The sequence below is a fragment of the Emiliania huxleyi genome (assembly GCF_000372725.1).
Source record: "Emiliania huxleyi CCMP1516 unplaced genomic scaffold EMIHUscaffold_11, whole genome shotgun sequence".
NCBI classification, from domain to species: domain Eukaryota; phylum Haptophyta; order Isochrysidales; family Noelaerhabdaceae; genus Emiliania; species Emiliania huxleyi.
The window spans coordinates 296363-314144 of NW_005201792.1; the positions used below are offsets into that span (position 1 = coordinate 296363).

At 68.8% G+C, this 17782-nt stretch overlaps 6 protein-coding genes across 6 annotated transcripts; 4 read left to right on the top strand and 2 right to left on the bottom strand.

Moving 5' to 3' along the window:
* Nucleotides 1-3765: 3765 nt before the first annotated feature.
* EMIHUDRAFT_433395 (hypothetical protein) lies at nucleotides 3766-4686 on the top strand. The gene is made up of 3 exons (XM_005791853.1): nucleotides 3766-3865; nucleotides 3903-4059; nucleotides 4108-4686. Exons 2-3 carry the CDS (start codon nucleotides 3956-3958, stop codon nucleotides 4517-4519), a joined length of 516 nt encoding a protein of 171 aa, XP_005791910.1. The 5' UTR covers nucleotides 3766-3865; nucleotides 3903-3955; the 3' UTR covers nucleotides 4520-4686.
* A 126-nt stretch (nucleotides 4687-4812) lies between these two features.
* Nucleotides 4813-5472, top strand: EMIHUDRAFT_199952 (hypothetical protein; the record flags this gene model as incomplete). The annotated part of the gene is made up of 1 exon (XM_005791854.1): nucleotides 4813-5472. The coding sequence occupies one exon, from the start codon at nucleotides 4813-4815 to the stop codon at nucleotides 5470-5472; it is 660 nt and encodes a 219-aa protein (XP_005791911.1).
* A 1260-nt stretch (nucleotides 5473-6732) lies between these two features.
* Nucleotides 6733-8085, top strand: EMIHUDRAFT_199953 (hypothetical protein; the record flags this gene model as incomplete). Its single annotated transcript, XM_005791855.1, has 3 exons — nucleotides 6733-6795; nucleotides 7486-7724; nucleotides 8031-8085. 3 exons carry the CDS (start codon nucleotides 6733-6735, stop codon nucleotides 8083-8085), a joined length of 357 nt encoding a protein of 118 aa, XP_005791912.1.
* Nucleotides 8086-8456: 371 nt separating this feature from the next.
* Nucleotides 8457-14073, bottom strand: EMIHUDRAFT_462143 (hypothetical protein). Its single transcript, XM_005791856.1, has 6 exons — nucleotides 13391-14073; nucleotides 13016-13238; nucleotides 12418-12917; nucleotides 11492-12388; nucleotides 10851-11420; nucleotides 8457-10653 (listed from the first exon to the last, which is right to left on the bottom strand). Exons 1-6 carry the CDS (start codon nucleotides 14045-14047, stop codon nucleotides 8584-8586), a joined length of 4917 nt encoding a protein of 1638 aa, XP_005791913.1. The 5' UTR covers nucleotides 14048-14073; the 3' UTR covers nucleotides 8457-8583.
* Nucleotides 14074-14359: 286 nt separating this feature from the next.
* On the top strand, nucleotides 14360-15421 carry EMIHUDRAFT_351413 (hypothetical protein). The gene is made up of 2 exons (XM_005791857.1): nucleotides 14360-14963; nucleotides 14991-15421. Exons 1-2 carry the CDS (start codon nucleotides 14403-14405, stop codon nucleotides 15402-15404), a joined length of 975 nt encoding a protein of 324 aa, XP_005791914.1. The 5' UTR covers nucleotides 14360-14402; the 3' UTR covers nucleotides 15405-15421.
* A 247-nt stretch (nucleotides 15422-15668) lies between these two features.
* On the bottom strand, nucleotides 15669-16859 carry EMIHUDRAFT_351414 (hypothetical protein; the record flags this gene model as incomplete). The annotated part of the gene is made up of 3 exons (XM_005791858.1): nucleotides 15669-16506; nucleotides 16593-16650; nucleotides 16728-16859. Coding segments are annotated over 3 exons (356 nt in total), but the record flags the coding sequence as incomplete, so codon positions are not given.
* Nucleotides 16860-17782: the final 923 nt, after the last annotated feature.

The window sequence follows — 17782 nt, forward strand, 5'->3', positions numbered from 1 at the left end:
CGAAACCGGACCCTCGAGCAGGGATCAGATACGCCGCTCGCGCCACGAAGAGAAAGTCGTCGTCGGCCGTGCCATTCATTCGAAGCAGCAGCTTCGCGTTTGGCAAGAGCTGGCGGAACGCGTCCGCGACACGGTTGACGTAGTCTCGCGAGTAGTTGGTTGGCCAGCGGCTGTGGAGGCGGTAGGCGGGGTTTCCCACAAGCACAACCTCTTCGTTCACATTCACGGCTGTACACTATATTAATTCGGCCGTCCGCGAGCCCCTAGCTCGCCGACGGCGAGAGAGATGCCACGAGGGGTCGCGGTGGCGTCCATCGCCAGGCTCCCTAGCTCAACCGACGACCCTCGTGCCTCGGGATCGACGGCCGATCGTCAGGCCGCCGCCTCCCTCGCCACCGCCTCCCTCGCCGCCGCCGCCCTCCCCACCGCCGCCGAGCCCTCCACCGCCCTCACCTCCGCCACCCTCACCTCCACCGCCGTCGCCGCCTCCGCCCTCGCCGCCACCGCCTTCACCGCCGCCGCCCTCGCCGCCGCCTCCCTCGCCCCCACCGCCCAGCCCGCCTCCGCCCTCGCCTCGCCGCCGCCTCCCTCGCCGCCACCGCCGTCGCCGCCGCCGCCCTCGCCGCCTCCCCCGTCGCCACCGCCGAAGGCAAGAGAGGTGTAAGACCCTGTTTGGGCCCGGGGTTGTGCGTTTCTGCCTGTTTTTGAGAAAATGAAGAAAAAGCACGCAGTTCACCTTCACAGTTCACAGCCTTTTGTTATGAGAAGAAAATACGGCCTGTGGCGCTACTGAGTATGCGCTGGTCTGCGAGAGGTTGAGGTGCGAGCCCTGGAGGCCCTGGGGATGGGGGGAGACTACCCGCGGGCCTAGAAGGCCCGCGCGCAGGGGGGTGGGGCATTGAGACCGGTCATGAACGAGTGCGCGACACGCATGTTGCGAGCAGCGTTGTTGATGTTCTGCGCGTCGCCACGCGCGCGAGAGCTGTTGCGAGTGGTGCTGGACGAAGCCCCGGGCGCTGCCGGAGGCTGTGGCATAGTCGGTGCGGTCGACGGCGCTCGGGCTGCCGACCTCTTTGGCGAAGTCGTCGATGATTCTCTTCGGGCGGCGCGAGCCGCCTTGCTTTCACACCCAACGGCGTCCAACGCACGAGGTCAAGATGACGATCGTGTCGACGCCGTGCGTGGCTCGCCAGAGCACGCACGGCGCACTTGGCTGCGTTGAGGTGCTGGTGCCCGCTGTCGAGGACCTGTGCACCTCGGTTGCTCCTGCGATGTGTGCTGCGGCGCGGGAGCACTACGTGACCTCGCTAGAATCGGGCGGCACCTGCGACGCGGAGGATTTGGGAGACTTTGGCGAGGGCAGCGGGCTCATGTGGGGCCTCATCGCCTCGCTCGTCGCGGACGTCGTCATTTCCATCGGGCTCGGCTTTCAGAAAGTCGCTCACAACCGCGTCAATACCCTCCGAAAGGGCCTTCGGCCACCCGACGACGTCGAGGGGGCCGCTTCGCCCCCGGGTGACGGCAGCGCAGCAGAGCGCCCCGATGTCGCCATCGATCCCGCCGCCGCGCGGAGCCCCAGCGAGGAGGTGCCGCTGCACCGCCGCACTGCGCCCTCGCCGGCTCACCCGCGGCCGGCCCGCTCCCACCCTCTCAGCTCTCACTCCCAGCCTCACTCCCCGCCCCACAGGAGAACAAAGGCCCAACCGCCCAGTCCCTCCCCGTCTGGTGGCTCGGGATCCTCCTCACCGTCGGCGGAGAGGCGAGACCCGCCGCGAGAGATTCGCAGAAATGTGGCGTCCTCGCTCGCGTCCCCCCTCTCCGCATCGCCGTCGACGACGAGCATCCAGAGCCCCCCCGACGGGGAGAGACGGGGGGGCGGCCCCTCTCCCTCCGAGAGGGGCGACATCGGAGCGATAGGAGACCCAAAGAGGGGGGTCATCGCCGGCACCGCGATCGGCTGCGTCGGCGTCATAGCAAACTCCTTCATCGCGACGCTCGTGCTCGGCGAGCCGCTCTCTCGAGACGCCTCCCGAGCACCTCGTCCCCCAGCCCCCTCCTGGTCCCCTGCTGCCCCCCTCCTGGCTACCTCTAGGCTACCTCGAGGGCCTCCTCTCTCCCCGCTTGCCTCTCTCTCCTCCCAGCTCCCCGCTCTCTCAGCTGCCCCCCCCCCCCCCTCTCTGGCCAGGCGAACCGCTCCGCGTCCGCGACGTGGTGGGCGGTCTGCTCGTGGTGGGCGGCGTCATCTTGATGGTCCCTCTCACGCGCCCGTCAGAAGCCTCTCCCCTCGCACACAGCCCGAGCCAGAGCCGCACATTCTTAACGCACAGGTGATCTACGCGCCGCAGCAGCCGTGCGTACTCACGGCGCAGCGCTTCTACTGGCTGCTCGGCCAGCCAGCCTCGGTGTGGCGTCGCTCTCCCGCTGCCGCCGGCCAGCCGAGCGGTTTCCAGCCATGGGGTCTCCTCGGCTCTCGCAGGTTGTGCTGCTCTCGCTGCTGCTCGCCGCCGTGTGCGCGCTCTTCGTGCTCTGCCCGCGCTACGGCCACAGACACGTGCTGTGGAACCTGACGCAGGCGCAGCAGTAGCCAGTAGTCAGTAGCAGCAGCAGCAGGGTAGTGGTGGTGGTGGTGAACGTGCTGTGGAACCTGACGCAGGCGCCGTCGCCTCCCGGCTCAGCGCCTCCAGCCCCCGCCCCTCCGGCTCTGGTGATGTGACTGCTGACGGCTGCAGGCCTCGCTGCTTGGCTCGCTGACGGTCCTCTCCTCCAAGGCAGTCCGCCGCCGCCTCTCCGCGGCTGGCCACTCTGGTGCCTGAGTCGCCGACTCAAAACAACTCTAGGCCGTCTCCACCTTTGTCGGCCTCTCGCTCGGCGCCCTCCCCTCCTGCCCGAGAGCCAACCCCTCGCTGTTGTCGATGGTTGAGATGGCTCGACCCGCCCGCCACGCCAGGTGCCCTCCTCGACCCGAGCGTGCCTTTCCTCGACCAAGTCGACTCCACCGTCGACGAGGCGGGCTGCGCCAGCCGGCTGCCCTTCGGGGGCCATTGGGGCGAGGTGAGCACGCGCGCACGCGCGCACGCACACGCACGGCTCACGCGCGTTTTACCGGGGGCCTTGCACCACGCCGTCGGCGCTCCTTCCTGCCTCACGATTTGGAGAGGAGGGGCTAGCTCGCCCCCCGCCCCCCCGCCCCCGCCCCCCTGCCGCACTGCGAGCGGGAGAGGTGTCTCTCCGCCCTCTCTCCCCCACCAGGTGAGCAGGGACGGGCGGCTGGGCTGCATCACTGCCCGCCCTCCGGAGGGCGCCATCTGGGACGACAGCGGGCAGATCATCGAGCAGGCGACACCCCCCTCCCCCCCCCCCCTCCCAACGGTCGTTGGCCCCCTGGGCCCACCACATGGGCCATCATGCACTCCTCCGCGCCGCGGGCTGGCTGCCTCCAGGAGGTTGCGGGGGGATAGCGCACGCCCCTGCACCACGCAGGCGTGCGGAGAAGCGCACGCCGCCGCCCTCACCCTGACGCCTCTGGGACAGGGGAGCGGGCAGCTCGGCGAGCCCGCCCTCTACCTCTGCCTCTTGGTCCTCGCCTCGACGGGCGTCGCGCAGGTCAAGTACATCAACGCGGGCATGGCCCTGTTCGGAAACACGCAGGTCATCCCGGTGCACTACGTCACCTTCACCTTCTTCTCCATCATGGCGCGACCTCCACTGAGCACCGTCCACCCCGGCCGAGATCCGCCGAGATCCGCCGAGATCCGCCGAGATTAGGCGACCTCCATCTTCTACCAAGAGTTTGTCGTCGACGAGGCAGTCTACCTCCACTTCTTCCTCGACGGCGCCGCCCCACTTCACCTGGGACGGCTTCGTTGTCAGCCTCGCTGCGACTCTGACTCCGCCGAGACTAGGCGCCGCGCTCACTTTCCTCGGAGTCTTCTTCATCACTTCGTCCGCCGACACGATGACTCACCTCGTCGACTCGCTCATGAACCAGACGCCACTCTACCAACGGCGTGCAGCCTGCGCGCACCTTGCCTTGACTCCTCTCCCATTGCATACCTCAAGGTACATACCCTCTCCCAGCGTACGGTGATCTGCTGCTCCTGTTGCTAGGCCCCCCCTCTTCGATCCTCCGCCCGATCCGCCTAGCGACCCGCCCCACGGCGACGGGGCGGACGGCAATGGCGGCGACCCGGGCGGCGGAGGCTCTCGCAACCAAGCTCCGGCGGCGGGACCCAAGCGCAGGGCGGGCGACACGCGCTTCAAGCCTCTGCGCGAGGAGGATGCCGCGCCCCCGCTCTCGCCGGGAGGGCGGGCCATCGTCTCTGCGCCGGCCCGGCTCGACGTGATCGCACCGCAGTCGGCCGTCGGGTCGTTGCGGACCTCTCGGTGGCGCGTGGTGCGGCGACGCTTGTTGCGACAGCTCGGCCCCGCACGCGACGGGCTGGCGATCCTCAACGGCGTCGCAGGAGGGCAGACGGCCACCTTTCTGTGGAAGGACTCGACGCCACGCCTCCGCGCGTGATAGCGAGATCGGAAGAGGGCAGGGCGCAGGCCAACGCCCAATGGACTCTCCCAGCGGACGGACAGGGCGCGTCGGCGGCGCATGTGTGCATAAACTCGCATTTGTGTAGGTGTTGGCGTATAAGCCTATGTGCGGGCGCGTCGCGTGGCGCTCATAAAACGAGGGAGAAAGAAGGTTGGGCGCGGATACAGATTATTTTCCGGCGCGCGACGGTTACGTGTTGGCGACACAAACGCCGGGGCGACGTACGGCCCAGCCCGCGCGACGGTCACGACGGGCCGTGTCTTAACGCTATGACGGCAAAGGGTGGGAGCTCTTTGGATATTGTGCAGGATGCCATTCACCTGCGCTTTGTCGACATGCGCCGTGCGTTCCAGAACATCGACATCGACGGCAATGGCAGGCTCTCGGAGGCAGAGGTCCGTGGAGCATTGGACAACTGGAACGCGCCACTCGAGGAAAAGCAAATCGCGGCCCTCTTCCGCGCTTGCGATCCCGACCAAGATGGCCAGATTGACTACAAAGAGTTTGTGGCCGCACTGGCTCGCGATACTGTTGCGCCCGAGGCGATGGCGCAGATGCAGAGATGCCAGCCCAAGGTCATGGAGACGCCAACACAGACGCCCGAAGAGATGGCAGCAGCGAGGGCGGCGGCGGGGATTGCGGCTGTCCGTCCTCCAGAGAGGAACGTCGAGCGCTACCGAAGGCAGAACTTTGACGAGCTGCCTGGCCAGAGATGCAAAGGACCTCTCGAGGCACGGCTGGGCGATCCAAAATGCGGAGGACTCGCGAGGCCCGCGACCGCGTATGAGACCTTCTTTGGCGAGCGAAAAGAGGACTCGCCCTCCTCCGTCGCGTTCCGGGACGCGCGCGCGAAGGCCGATGCACTGAGGGCGAATAGTGAGGACCCGTTCAAGATGGTCAGGGAGCTCGAGGCCCTGCAACGACATTGACTGTGCAACTGGACTGCAATCTGTTTTCTTGACTAAAACAACAAACGCAACGCACGCATTCACTGACGGGTAAGGAGCGGCTCCTCTCGGATTCTCCATCCTCTCAGATCTCCTCTCTTGGGGTGGCGTGTGGTGTGTGAAACACGAAACAGAGAGGCGGGGAGGTGGGGTTCTGTGAACCTCTCACAGACCAGCGCACAGCGCCATAGGACGTATTTTCTTCTCAATAACAAGGCCTGTGAATCTCATAGACCAGCGCGCAGCGCCATATGACGTATTTTCTTCTCAAAATCTAACAAAGGTCTGCCGAACGTATTTATTTTTTCTCAATAACAAGGCTGTGAACGCTTAAAGAAAAAACCCAAGAGGGGTGTGGGAGGGCGTGACCCCCCAAAAGCGGTAAAAAAGCCACAAAAAACCGGCGAGCCATCATGATGCGCGGCCAGCGTGGGAGGATGCCGCCGCTGTCAGAGGCAGTGCGCCGCTGCCAGGTCTCGAGGGCGGGCCGTGCTGCGGGCGAGCATCTCTGCTTCCGTTGACGAACTCGAGACTGGCCTTCTGAGCAACGATATTCTCGCGTGCTTTGAGGAGGCGCTCGGCGATCGGCTGCCAGAGATGGGCACGGATGCTGCATCCCGCATGCAGCCGGGCGAGATAGGCGAACGCCGAGAGTGCGGAGGCCGCGCGGCGAGGAGTGGAGGTTGCAGCAGAGCAGCAGCGGGAACACTCGCTGCTCGCACCGACTGCGGGGCGCGGCGTTGAGCCGGTGCTTCAAACCCTTGAAATAAAGAAACACGCGGCGCCTAAGGTACCGTAGGGTGCCGAACTTAAGGTAAGGTAGCTTGAGTTAGGGAGCCCTTTTCCTCTTCCCGAACTCCTGTTCTAATGTACCTAACTCCTGCTACGTGCTACCCACCTCTCGGTCCAGCCGGACCGGCACACGGGCCACGCGGCCCGCACCACTCTGAGGCCGCATCTCCCTCCTACGCTACGAGCACCTACGCCTACGCTCGAGTACGAGTGCCTACGCTACTAGATGCCCTACTCCTCCTCCCCCTCCTCCTCCTCCTCACTCGCCGCACCCTCGTCCTACCACGGTCCACGCAGCGAGGGCCGAGGCGTCGCCGGTACCCAAAAAGAAATCCCCGGTACCGAACTGCTGCTACCCCGTGCCTAACTCAGTGCAAAGCACCGAACCTCACTCAAGCTACCTTACCTTAAGTTCGGCACCCTACGGTAGCGCGCCAGCACGAAACGTATATGCCGGCCCGCGTCAGCGCCGCGCGCCGCAAGCCGCCGCCTCCGTCGACGCGCGGCGGCGCCGTCCCTGCAATCATTCGGAAGGCCGCCATGGATGGCCAAGTGGGAGCGGTGCTGGCGTGGCTCGACGGCGGCGGGTGGGTCGACGGGACGTTCAAGCACAGCTTTGGTGACGGCTCGTGCACGAGCGGCATGACGCTGCTGATGCTCGCAATGGTCCATGGCCACGTGGAGCTGACCGAGGCGCTTCTGCGGCGCGGTGCAGATGTCTCGTTGCAGAAGAGCGACGGTGGCACCGTGCTGAGCCTTGCCGCCTCGAATGGCCTCGAGAAGATGGTCGAGCTGGCATTGCGGCACGGCGCGGAGATCGATCAGAGACGCCGCACGACCGGCGGCACTGCGCTGATGGACGCCGCCTACAAAGGCTACGAGCGGGTGGTCGACACGCTGATCCGGCACGGCGCGCAGATCGACCAGCAGGCTTACGACGGCGGCACTGCGCTGACGGCCGCCGCTTATGTCGGACACCCTGTTGTCGTGCGTCAGCTGCTGCGGGCGGGCGCAGATACGAAGCTGTGCACTAAGCAGCGCAAGACCGCGCTGCAATGTGCCAAGGTGAAGGGCCACGCCGAGTGCGTGCGCGCCTTCGGGGAGCATGCGGCGGCCGAGAAGGCGGCGGAGAAGGCGGCGAAGGAGGCGGCGTGGGCTGCGGGGGCGGCGGAGAGGGAGGCGCAGAGGGCGGCGGCGGAGAAGGAGGCGGCGCGGCACGCCGAGGAGCTGCTGGCGGAGGTCGAGGCGGAGAAGCGCGCCAAGGGCAAGAAGGGCAAGAAGAAGAAGAAGAAGGGCGGCGGGAGTGGCAGCGCTGGGCCGTCGCAGGAGGACGCGCCGCAGGCAGCCGCAGCCAAGCCCGCGCCGTTGGACAAGGCGGGGCTGCTCAAGCTTCTCGCGGAGCTCCACGAGGACAGGATCCGGTTCGGCATCACGCCGGAGACGTCGGTCGAGGGATTGGCGGAGGCGCTGGGAGAGGCGGCGGGCGAGGCGAGCGAGGAGGAGGGCGACGAGGAGACGGCGGAGGCGGCCGAGGAGGAGGCCGACGAGGCGGGCGAGGCGAGGGAGGTGGCCGCGGAGGCGCGACGGAAGGCGGAGGCCGAGGCGGCCGTGGCAGCGGAAGCGGCGGCGGAGGAGGAGGAGGCCGCGGCGGCGGAGGAGGAGGAGGCACTGGCGGCGGCGGAGGCGGCGGCGGAGGCGGCCGTTGCGGCCGCCAAGGCGAAGCGCGCGGCCCGCACAGCCGCCGCCAGGGCCAGGGCAGAGGCGGCCATGGCGGCAGCAGAGGCGGCAGCAGAGCTCTCGTAGCTCTCACACCTCACGGGAGACGCGCCTTGCTGACACTGTTGTACACTGTTGCGTGGTTGGGACCCCCCCTGTGGAGCGAGCACGGGCCCCCATTTTGTGTTCTACTTACTGTACGGGCCGTGTGTCTCCAGGCCGGACGCGACTGTGTCGACCCAGGTCCCTGTATCGGTCTGTGTGTCTGACATGGACACACTGCAAAATCGCCTTGTGCATCTCGCCAGCAGCTCTGAGGACCCGTTTATTGGCCGTTTGTCATTTGTACAGAGCAAATATAGAAAACCTGAGCAGGGCTGCGGCCTGCGCCGCCGCCGTATGTGGGCCAGTGCCACTGTCGCGTGCTCCCTCGAGACCCGGTCCCCTGCGCACGTGCACCCCCCCCAGCACGCAGCGACACGAGCAAGTAGCCCCCCCCCCCCCCCTCTCCCTCTCTCTCTCCCAGCTCCCCAACGCGCTTTGCTCCCCTGCCCTCCCGCCAGCGCAGCACTAGACAAGCAGCCTTCAGATCGAGGCCATGGCCTGCTGCGCGCGCGCCTTTTTGAACTGCGAATACATGTAGTAGGCGCCGCCCCAGATGAGGATGTTCCCCGAGCCGAGCACGGCGAGCACGAGGAGCACCTTGCCGAGCGACATGATGGCGGGCATCGCGTCGGCGGGCGTGAGCGCCTTCGCCTCGTCGAGCATGGCGCGGAAGATCGGGGGCGCGAAGATTGCGACGCAGAGCCGGTCCCACACAAAGGTGCCTAGGATGGAGATGCCGACGAGGGTCATCAGCTTGTAGCGGAAGGCGTCGTTCGGCATTGGCTCCAGGTGGATGAGCTCGTTGACCTCGGGGAAGATGCCCCACGCGCAGACGGCGCAGCCGGCGACGGTCGCAAAGACGGAGAGGAAGAGGGGGTGGTTCTCGGAGATGCCCTTCATCCAGGGCCTCCCCTTGTAGTTGACGAGCAGCACGCCGATGCACTGCGCCGTCTCGACGAGGAAGACGCACGTGTTGAGCAGGTTGGGCATGAAGGGCGTCGTCCACAGCGCCATCGCCTGCGCCATGTAGTCGCCCTCCTCCGAGGCGGCTTGCTGCGCCTCCTCCTTCAGCTCGCGCAAGCGCTCGCGCCGGAAGAACTCGACGACCTCCTGCAGCCGCTCGGGGCCCATCTCGTCGCGCGCCATGTTGACGGCCGCGCGCATCGCGAAGAGGTGCAGCACCGCCTGCCCAAACATCGAGAAGAAGATGGCCGGGTGGAAGAGCGACCGGAGCGGCCGCTGCGGGTGCATCTGCTGGATGGGGGTGGCGTACGAGAAGGCGAGCTGCGCAATCATGAGCAGCCACGAGGAGGCGATCATCTGCCGCTCCGACGAGCGCGCGCCCTCGAGCGAGAGCGCCGACAGCACGTACGCCGAGATGAGGCTCTCGAGCATCATGATCTGCTGCTGCTGCAGCGCGGAGAGCAGCGTGCAGCGGCCCTGCCGCACCAGGTCGACGATGTTGCGCACCGACGGCGAGCGCGACGTGAAGGGCGCGGCGACCGAGGCGTCACCCGGCCGCACCATCGGCAGCTCGTTGGTCCCCTCGCCCATCTCGGCGGTCAGCTTCTCGATGGTGTCCTTCTTGTCGAAGACGTTGCCGTGGACGGCCTGCAGCCGGCGCCTCTCCTCCATCATCTCGCGCTGCACGCGGGCGAGGGTCGCCTTCATGATGCGCATGTGCCCCATCACGCCCAGCTGCTCGCCACGCGCCTCGGCCGCCGCGATCTCCTCCTTGATCCACTCCTGCTGCTTCGCCTGCAGCTCCTTCTGCTTGGCCTTGAGCAGGTCCGACTGCACCTTGCTCGCCTGCGCCTGCTTGAGCGCGAGCGTCTTTGCCGACTGGTTGAGCGCCTCCTCCGCCTTGTTGCCCGCCGCCGGCTTGCCAGACCCCTTGTCGGCCGCCGCCTCGCCGCCAGCCGCCGCCTCGCCGCCCTCGCCCGTCGTGTTCATGTCGCCGTAGCCCGAGAGCAGCGCCAGCCCGATGTCGGCCTGCTTGAGCGCGCCGCAGTCGTTGCCGCCGTCGCCGCACATGACCACCTTGCGCCCGTTGCGCTCCTGCAGCATGCGGATCACCTTGGCCTTGCCCGGGGGCGACATGCGCGCGAACACGCGCAGCGCGTCCAAGTGCGACCAGATGGCGTCGTCCTGCTCGGCCGCCTCCTCGATGGAGCCGTCCGTCGCCATCAGCTCGTACTTGTCGGCGAGGCCGCGCATCTCCTCCGCGCGGAAAGGCGCCACCGTGGCGTCCGACGCGCCCGTGGCGGCGACCCAGCGCGGCCCGCCGCCGGCGCTGTCGGTGCGGAGCAGCAGCGCCGGCTTGTCGGGCGAGCAGATGCGCACCTCGCGCGCGACGTGCAGCGCGGTGAGCGGCGCGTCGCCGGTGAGCATCGACACCTGGTGCGCCGAGTCGAGCAGCGCGCCGACGACCATCGGCGAGTCGCCGCGCGTCTTGCACGCAAAAGCGATGAAGCCGGCGAAGGCCAGGTCCGCCTCCGCCTCCTCGCGGGGCAGCGCGCTCGCGCTCCCGTCCGACTCGACCTCGCACACCTGCCGGCGCGAGGGGGGCATCTAGGAAGTGTCTAGGAAGTGTCTACGAGTGTCTCCGACTCGACCTCGCACACCTGCCGGCGCGAGGGGGGCGGGCATCTCGCGCTCTCCCCCTCTCTCCCTCCCTCTCCCTCCCTCCTCGTCCCCTCCCTCTCCCTCCCTCCTCGTCCCCTCCCTGCCCCCCTTCCTCCGCGCACCTTGTACGCGAGGGCGAGCACGCGCATCCCTCGCTCCGCGAGGCCGCGGTACACCTCGGCGTACCACGCCGGCTCGCCGCCCGACCGCAGCAGCATGCGGACGGCCTCGGGCGAGCCCTTGACGAGCACGCGGTAGGCAGTGCCGCCCGAGCGCTGCGTCACCTTTGTGATGGTCGACATGCGCTGCAGCGCCGACGAGAAGTGGTGCCGGTGCACGATCCGCACCGCCGTCACCGGGCAGCGCGCCTTCGACTCCTGCACGCGCTTCAGCTCCGCCTGCGCCTTGGCGAGCTCGCCCTTGAGCGCCTCGAGCTGCTTGCCCGAGACGGGCGCCGCCGATCCCGCCGCCGCCACGGCGCCCGCCCCCGCCGCCGGCGCCGGCGCCGCCTCGATCCGCTTCTTGAGAGCGCCGATCGCGCGCTCGAGCGGCTCCGAGTCGCCCGGCTTTGCCGTCTGCGAGGGGGCGTCGTACCTCCACCCGATCCCCTCCAGCGCGGCCGTCTCGATCGGGTCGCCCACGAGCTTGGAGCCTACGCGGAAGGTCGCGGCAAGGCTGAGGGGCGGCCTGGCCTCCCGCGATCGGGTCGCCCAACGGCGCAGGAGCCTTCGATGGCGACGAGGGAGTGGCAGCCCGCGAGCACCACCGCGCAGTCGGGCGACGCGTCGACGACGGGCCGCTGCTGCGGCGGCTTGGCGGATGCGCCCGCGCCCGCGTCGAGGATGCCGACGGGGACGAGCTTGTCCGAGGTGAGCGTGCCCGTCTTGTCAAAGAAGACGGCGTCCACCTTGCCGGCCATCGGCAGCCGGAAGGGCTCGGTGCAAAAGATGCCCGCCTTGAGCAGCGCCATGAGGGCGGTGTTGACTGCCATCGCCGTCTGCATCGGCAGGTGGCGCGGCACGACGGACGTGAGGATGATGACGCAGCGCAGCAGCAGCTCGTGCGTGGTGCGGTCGCCCTTCTCGAGCCCCTTGTGGAAGACGTAGCCCGCCGAGACGCAGGCAAACGCAAAGAGCAGCAGCAGCGCCGCCATCGTCTCCTTGGAGTCGTCCGAGACCGCCTGCTGCGAGAACTCGATCATCTGCATCAGCTCGCCCTGCGAGCTCGAGAAGCCCGTGCGCAGCACGTAGCAGAGGCAGCCGCCGTCCGGCGTCGCAGGCACACCCGTGCCCGCCGAGTCGGCGCCGGCAGAGCTCTGCTGCATCGCAGCGATGATGGACGTGCCCGCAAAGAGGGCGTGGACGCGGTCGCCGCCCTCGATGTCGAGCGCGCGGCCCGCCGTCGCCGGCTCCACCGCGAGCCTGTCCTTCATCTGCGGCACCGACTCGCCGGTCAGCGTCGCCTCGTTGACCACCGCAGAGCCGCGCAGCAGCAGGCAGTCGCACGGCACCACGTCGTTGATCGGCTCGCCCGGCGGAGGCGGCGTGGCGCCGGGGGCGGGCTGGCCGGCCGCCGGCGCGGGCGTGCCCGGCTTGCGAGGCGGGAGGAGCGAGATGAGGTCTCCTGGAAGCAGGTCGACCGTGGAGACGCGCTGCCAGGCCTATCCATCAACCATCCATCGCTCGCAACCAATCGAAGCAAGCCGGCGGTGGAGGCGCGCTGCCAGGCCTTCGTGCGGAAGACAAAGACGCCAAACGGCTTGGCGGACATCGAGTTGAGGGTCTTGAAGGTGCGCTGCCGCTGCATGACCGAGGTCGACTCGAGGAGGAGGATCGTGAAGACCTGGAAGGCGGTGAAGCCGTACGAGACCGCGTCGAGGAGCCACAGCACCGAGCAAAACATCTGAAAGATGACGAGCGGGGAGAGGAGCTGCTCGATGTACAGGTCGACGAACCGCGGCGTCTTGACGGAGAGCACGTTGGGGCCGAACTGCTCGGCGCGCAGCGACACGTCCTCATTCTTGGCCAGCCCGGCCGAGGCCGCGTAATGCGACGCGGGCAGCCCGACCGGGCAGCGCATCAGCCTCACCGCGCCGTCGTAGCCGTCTGCCACCGGCTCGTCCTCCGCGGCGGCGTCGCCGCGCATGAAGAGCTCGTAGCGCTGGCGCTGGAACTCGCAGACGAGGCGGCCTACAGGCGAGGCTGCAGGCAGGCTCCAGACAGGCTCCAGCACTGCGCTGCACACCGCGGGCGGCGGGGGCGGCCGGTGCGAGTGGAGCGGGAGACACGCGCGAGCGCGGGCTTGCCCTTGTGCTTCTCTGGCTTAAAGCAGAGGTAGACGCCGGGCTCGAGCGAGCGGGCGGGCGCGTAGAAGGCGCGCAGCCGAAAGTCGATCTGCCAGCGGGGCATGAGGTAGAAGAGCGCGTTGCATGTGCAGAGGAGGAAGAGCAGCACGCAGGCTCCGGCAGAGGGCAGCCACTCGTGGGGAAGGGGCCGCTCCTTCTTCTCGATCTGCGGGGGGGGGGGGGGGGGGGGGGGTCAAAACCGGGGGGCGTGCGTGCGGAAAGGAGGGGAAGAAGGGCCGCGGGGGGCGGCGGGGGGGGGGCGGGGTGCGAGGGCGGGCTCCGAGAGAGGCTGGGGGGAGGGGTTGGGACAGGCGGCACCTCCTCGAGCTCTGCGTCGACCGTGGCGTTCTTACCCTTGCCGCCGGCGAGGGCCTCGCGCTTCTCGCGCTCGAAGCGCTTGCGGTCGACCTCCGCCATCTGGGCGAACTTGCTCTGCGAGCCCCCGTCGAGGGCGAGCCACTCTGCCTTGGCCATCTCCGCCACCTCGTCGTCGCCCACGCCAGGCAGCGCCTGCTTCAGCCTCGCGCTACTCGCCTCGGTGTAGTACTCGAGCGCCGACTTGGCGGGCTTGAGCTCGCTCACCTTGCCGCCGCCGCCTCCTCCTCCTCCGCCGCCGCCGCCCGCACGGCTCGGCGCGGACTCGTCGTCCTCGAAGAGCTCATCGTCCGCAAACGGATCGTGCATCTCCGCCGCCTTGCCGGCGCCGCCCCCGCCCGCCGCGGCGGCGGGAAGCTCGTCCGCTCCGACCCAGCCGCTGTCGGCGGCGCCGTCCTCGCCAGCCTTGGCTTTTGCCAGCGCATCGAGCCGGTCGCGCTCAACCAACGCCTGCTTGTACGGGTCACCGATGGTCTGCCACACGTAGCTGCCGGCGAGCGCGTAGAGGATGGCAAAGACGGCGGGGATGAGCGCGCGTTTGCCTGGCTGATTCCTGTATGGCGCGACCGACGAAAGCGTCGGCGGATGCTCGAGCCGCATGGGGAGAGCACCAGGCGGCTCGGGACACGCCGATCGCTTTGGGGTGTTTGGGGAAGAATTCAGAATTCGCAGTGCCCGACCCCGAGCACGGCCGCTCGCGTAGCGCTCTCAATGACAATGTCCCAACCCCCCTGCGCGCGGGCCTTCAAAGGCCCGCGGGTAGCCTCCCCCCATCCCCAGTGCCTCCAGGGCGCTCGCATCTCAACCTCTCATAACCAGCGCGCAGCGCTGGGGTATTTTTCTCACTCAATAACCAGGTCTGTGAACGGCGGCGTGTGAACGGCGGCGAGCCTCCCTGCCTCCCCTTTCAGGACAGTGAGGACGCGGAAAGCCAGTTGACGCAGTAACGCACAATATGGGGCAGCCTCGCCGACTCCGCCCGCATCGTCACCCGCAGCATGACCCACACTCCTTTTGGGCCTTCAAATGGCCGCCTCCACCGCTGCCAGCTCCTCCGCCAGCGCCGCCGGCGCCGCCGCCACCATCTCCAGAGCCGCCCGCGCCTCCGCCTCCACCGTGCCGGACAAGGCTCGAGCCGGCCTGCACAACGCCCTGTGGTAGCGCCGCTGGCGAATCCTTCTCCAGCGCCATCGACACTCTGCCCGCGGCGGCGCCCGCCGACTCCTGCTTCAGCTGCGTCTCTCTGCCGCTCTTCGGCTCGTGGGCGGAGGAGCCCTATGCGGGCTGGTGCCACCGCAGGCCGTCTGGGTGGCCGACATGGCGCGCGGACGGCTGGGTGCGCGACAAGTGCTGCGCGCTCGTCCCTTGCTGGACGTGCGAGGGCATCCGGAGATACCAGCACGCGCTCGTGCAGCCGCGCGCGCCGCCGCCGCCGCCTCCCCAGTGGCCGGCAGGAGTTGACGAGGGCGAGGAGGGCGAGGAGGGCGAGGAGGGCGAGGAGGGCGAGGAGGGCGAGGAGGGCGAGGAGGGCGAGGAGGGCGAGGAGGGCGGAGCCGAGGCAGACGACGAGGGTGCGGGCGAAGGGGATGAGGGCGAGGGCGAGGGCGACGAGGGCGAGGGACGGTCGCCTGCGCCTCGGACGCCGCCGCCTCCGCCTCCGCCGCAGCTTCTGCCGCGCCTCGGGCCAGGTAGGCTGCCGCCGTCCCCGCAGGCACGCGTGGTCATGCGACTCCTGAATTCCTCCCTCTTCGCCCTCGCCTTTGTGGTGGCGTGCGTCGCCCAGTGCGTCTGGGCGAGGCGCAAGAGACGGCGCGGCGACTCGCGCACTCCGGGACCTCGCCCCCACCGCCTTGGTCTGCCGCTGGGTCCGATCCTACCCGCGCGGAGGGCCAAGGGGTTTGAGCTTGTCCGGGAAGGAACGGCCCCAGAACCACACATAGACGTGGCGGCGGCTTGACGAAATTCATCTCAATCAAATTGTTTGCCCACACCTCACACGCGCTAAGGCCTAAGCGATTTATCATTATCTCTCTCTGAAACTCTCTTTTCAACTCTCACAGCTCACACACCTCCAGCAGCGACCTGGGGAAGGGTCGAGGGTTTACGATTTTTTATGGATTATGTCACAAGTCACATATGTGTGAGAGAGGAGGGTCCCATGACACCATGTGTGTTGACTCATGAGTCATGTGAAGAAGCGCACCGTATATACTCGCAATATTACGCGGTATGAGGAAACCCACACGCGACACGGTGTGTGATGTTACTTGTGACACGTCCGTCGCTCACACCTCACTCACTCGTCCGCTCTCCATCTCTCCCTCGGCCTTCCCCTTCTCCGCCAGCGTCCACACGTGCACAACGCCGTCGTCGCCGCCCGCCACGACCGCGGTGCCGCCGTGCGTCGCCACCGAGCGCACTCCCCACTGGCGCGCGTGCGACTGCGCTCGCAGCGTGCGCAGCGCGGTGGCGGCGCCGCGGCCGGCGGCGAGGCGAGCGACGTCGAAGAGCATCACGCAGATGTGGCCTCCCTCGCCGTCCGCCGAGAGGGCTCCTCCCGCCACGAGCAGGTGGCAGTCGAGCGCGAGGGCCCACACCTTTGCAGCGCGAGGGCGGGGAGTGTGGGACCGCGGCGGCCAAGCTTTGCCCATCGGCCAGCGGGGCGGAGAGACGCGTGGTATCACTGCGCTGAAGGGCGCGCGCCTTGCCCGGCAGCTGCAGCGTCTGCAGAGAAGCTCCCGCGTCGTTGCTCCACCGGCTGTAGCTGTAGTACGACGGGGCGCTTGCGTCGAGGCCATACTTCTCAAACTTACGCGCGTGTCCGTGCTTCATCCCCGTCGCCTTGGCCACCTCCGCCCGCTGCGAGGCGTCCATCCGTTGGAGCGACTCGAGGTCGAGGTACCCCGCCGCGTCAAAGGCGGCGGAGTACCTCTGCAGCCCGATGCGGCCGAGCGCCACGGCGACGTCCGTCAGCGCCAGCCAATACACCCGCTCCGCCTCGGTGCCCGCCGGCCACAGCCGCACGGTGTTGTCGTCGCCGCCGGTGGCAATCAGCCCGCCTGAGCACCGCAAGTCGCGGCGTTTGGGAGCGGGAGGGAGGGCGTCGGGAGGGAGGGCGTCTCGGGCAGCGATCGTCTCCGCGCGCCCCCGATCGCACACGCGTACAGCGGCGCGGTGTGCTCGCGCAGCCGGCGGAGCGGCGCCTACCCGGCCGGCGGCGGTGCGCGGTCAGACCACCGGCACAGCCCCACACGGGCCGCACAGGAAGCCAACGCGGCGCCAGCTCGGGCGGCGCGCTCGCGTCGCCAGATTGGCTTGGCACCGCGCGCCACACGTCCGTGAAGCCGGACCCGAGGTGCGGCGGCGGCCGGGTGAGGTCGAGCGGGTTGTGAGTGACGACGACGAGGCCGTCGGCGGCCGCGAGCGCCGACACATCTCCCGCGCCGTCGTCGAGTCGCGCCTCCCCTCGGCCGTCGTAGTAGCGCGCCACGGAGACGGCCGGCGGAGGCGTGGAGGAGGAGTGGTCGCTGCTGAGGCGCCACGTCCGCAGCACGCGGCAGGGAGGGGCCCCACCCCCTGCGGCGGCGGCCGCCGCGCCGGCCTGCTCGGGCTGACGGCGAGGGGCGGGGGGGCAAGCGGAGGGTGAGCGGCGGGTGGGTGAGGGGCAGGGGAGTTGGGAGGGGGCGGGGAGGAGGGAGGCGGCGGCGGGGAGGGAGGGGGCAGAGGCACCTGCTCTGCGTAGCCAGCCTCGACGAGCGTGCCGTCGTCGAGCCACGCGGCGGCGGCGACAGAGGGGGGCGCGTCCGTGTGGGAGAGGCGCGCGCGCTCGACGTAGTTCCACTCGTGCGTGGACGGGTTTGGCGGCTGCATCCCGGCGGCGGCGATGCGCTCCTGCAGGGAGGGAGCGAGAAGGGTGCGGCAAGGGTCGTGGACACACCCTGGCGGCGATGGCTGCGCGCCGCGGCGAGGTGGACCTGCGGCGGGTCATGCTGGCTGGTGAGGGAGGGGGGTGGAGGAGGAGGTGGCAGAGAAGGGGGGGGGGGGGGGGAGGAAAAGCAGGTGGTGGAAGGGGAGAGGGAGCGGTGCGGTGCGCCGGCTCGAGCTCGTGTACACGCAGCGTGCTGCTGCGTTCGCACGCCGTCAGCAGCGCCCCGCTCGGCCGCACCTCTGCGGCGGTGAGGTGGGAGCCGTGCCTGCGACGGGAGATGCGGCCGACGTGCAGCCGAGTGGCCGCCTCTCCTCACCTCTGCGGGGGTGGGGGGAAGCGTTGCCGGAGGGCGACGGAGAGCGGCGCCGCCTCGAGGGTGTTGCCGCGGGGAGTGACGCCAGACACGC

Coding starts and splice junctions, on each gene's coding strand:
- EMIHUDRAFT_351413 (XM_005791857.1), top strand. CDS start 14,403: ATGGGGCAGCCTCGCCGACTCCGCCCGCATCGTCACCCGCAGCATGAC. Junction 14,964..14,990: donor AGGAGGGCGAGGAGGGCGAG/GAGGGCGAGGAG, acceptor GAGGAGGGCGAG/GAGGGCGGAGCCGAGGCAGA.
- EMIHUDRAFT_462143 (XM_005791856.1), bottom strand. CDS start 14,047: ATGCGGCTCGAGCATCCGCCGACGCTTTCGTCGGTCGCGCCATACAGG. Junction 13,239..13,390: donor TCGACGCAGAGCTCGAGGAG/GTGCCGCCTGTC, acceptor CCCCCCCCGCAG/ATCGAGAAGAAGGAGCGGCC. Junction 10,654..10,850: donor TGCTCGCCCTCGCGTACAAG/GTGCGCGGAGGA, acceptor TCGCGCCGGCAG/GTGTGCGAGGTCGAGTCGGA.
- EMIHUDRAFT_433395 (XM_005791853.1), top strand. CDS start 3,956: ATGACTCACCTCGTCGACTCGCTCATGAACCAGACGCCACTCTACCAA. Junction 4,060..4,107: donor CTCCCATTGCATACCTCAAG/GTACATACCCTC, acceptor TCCTGTTGCTAG/GCCCCCCCTCTTCGATCCTC.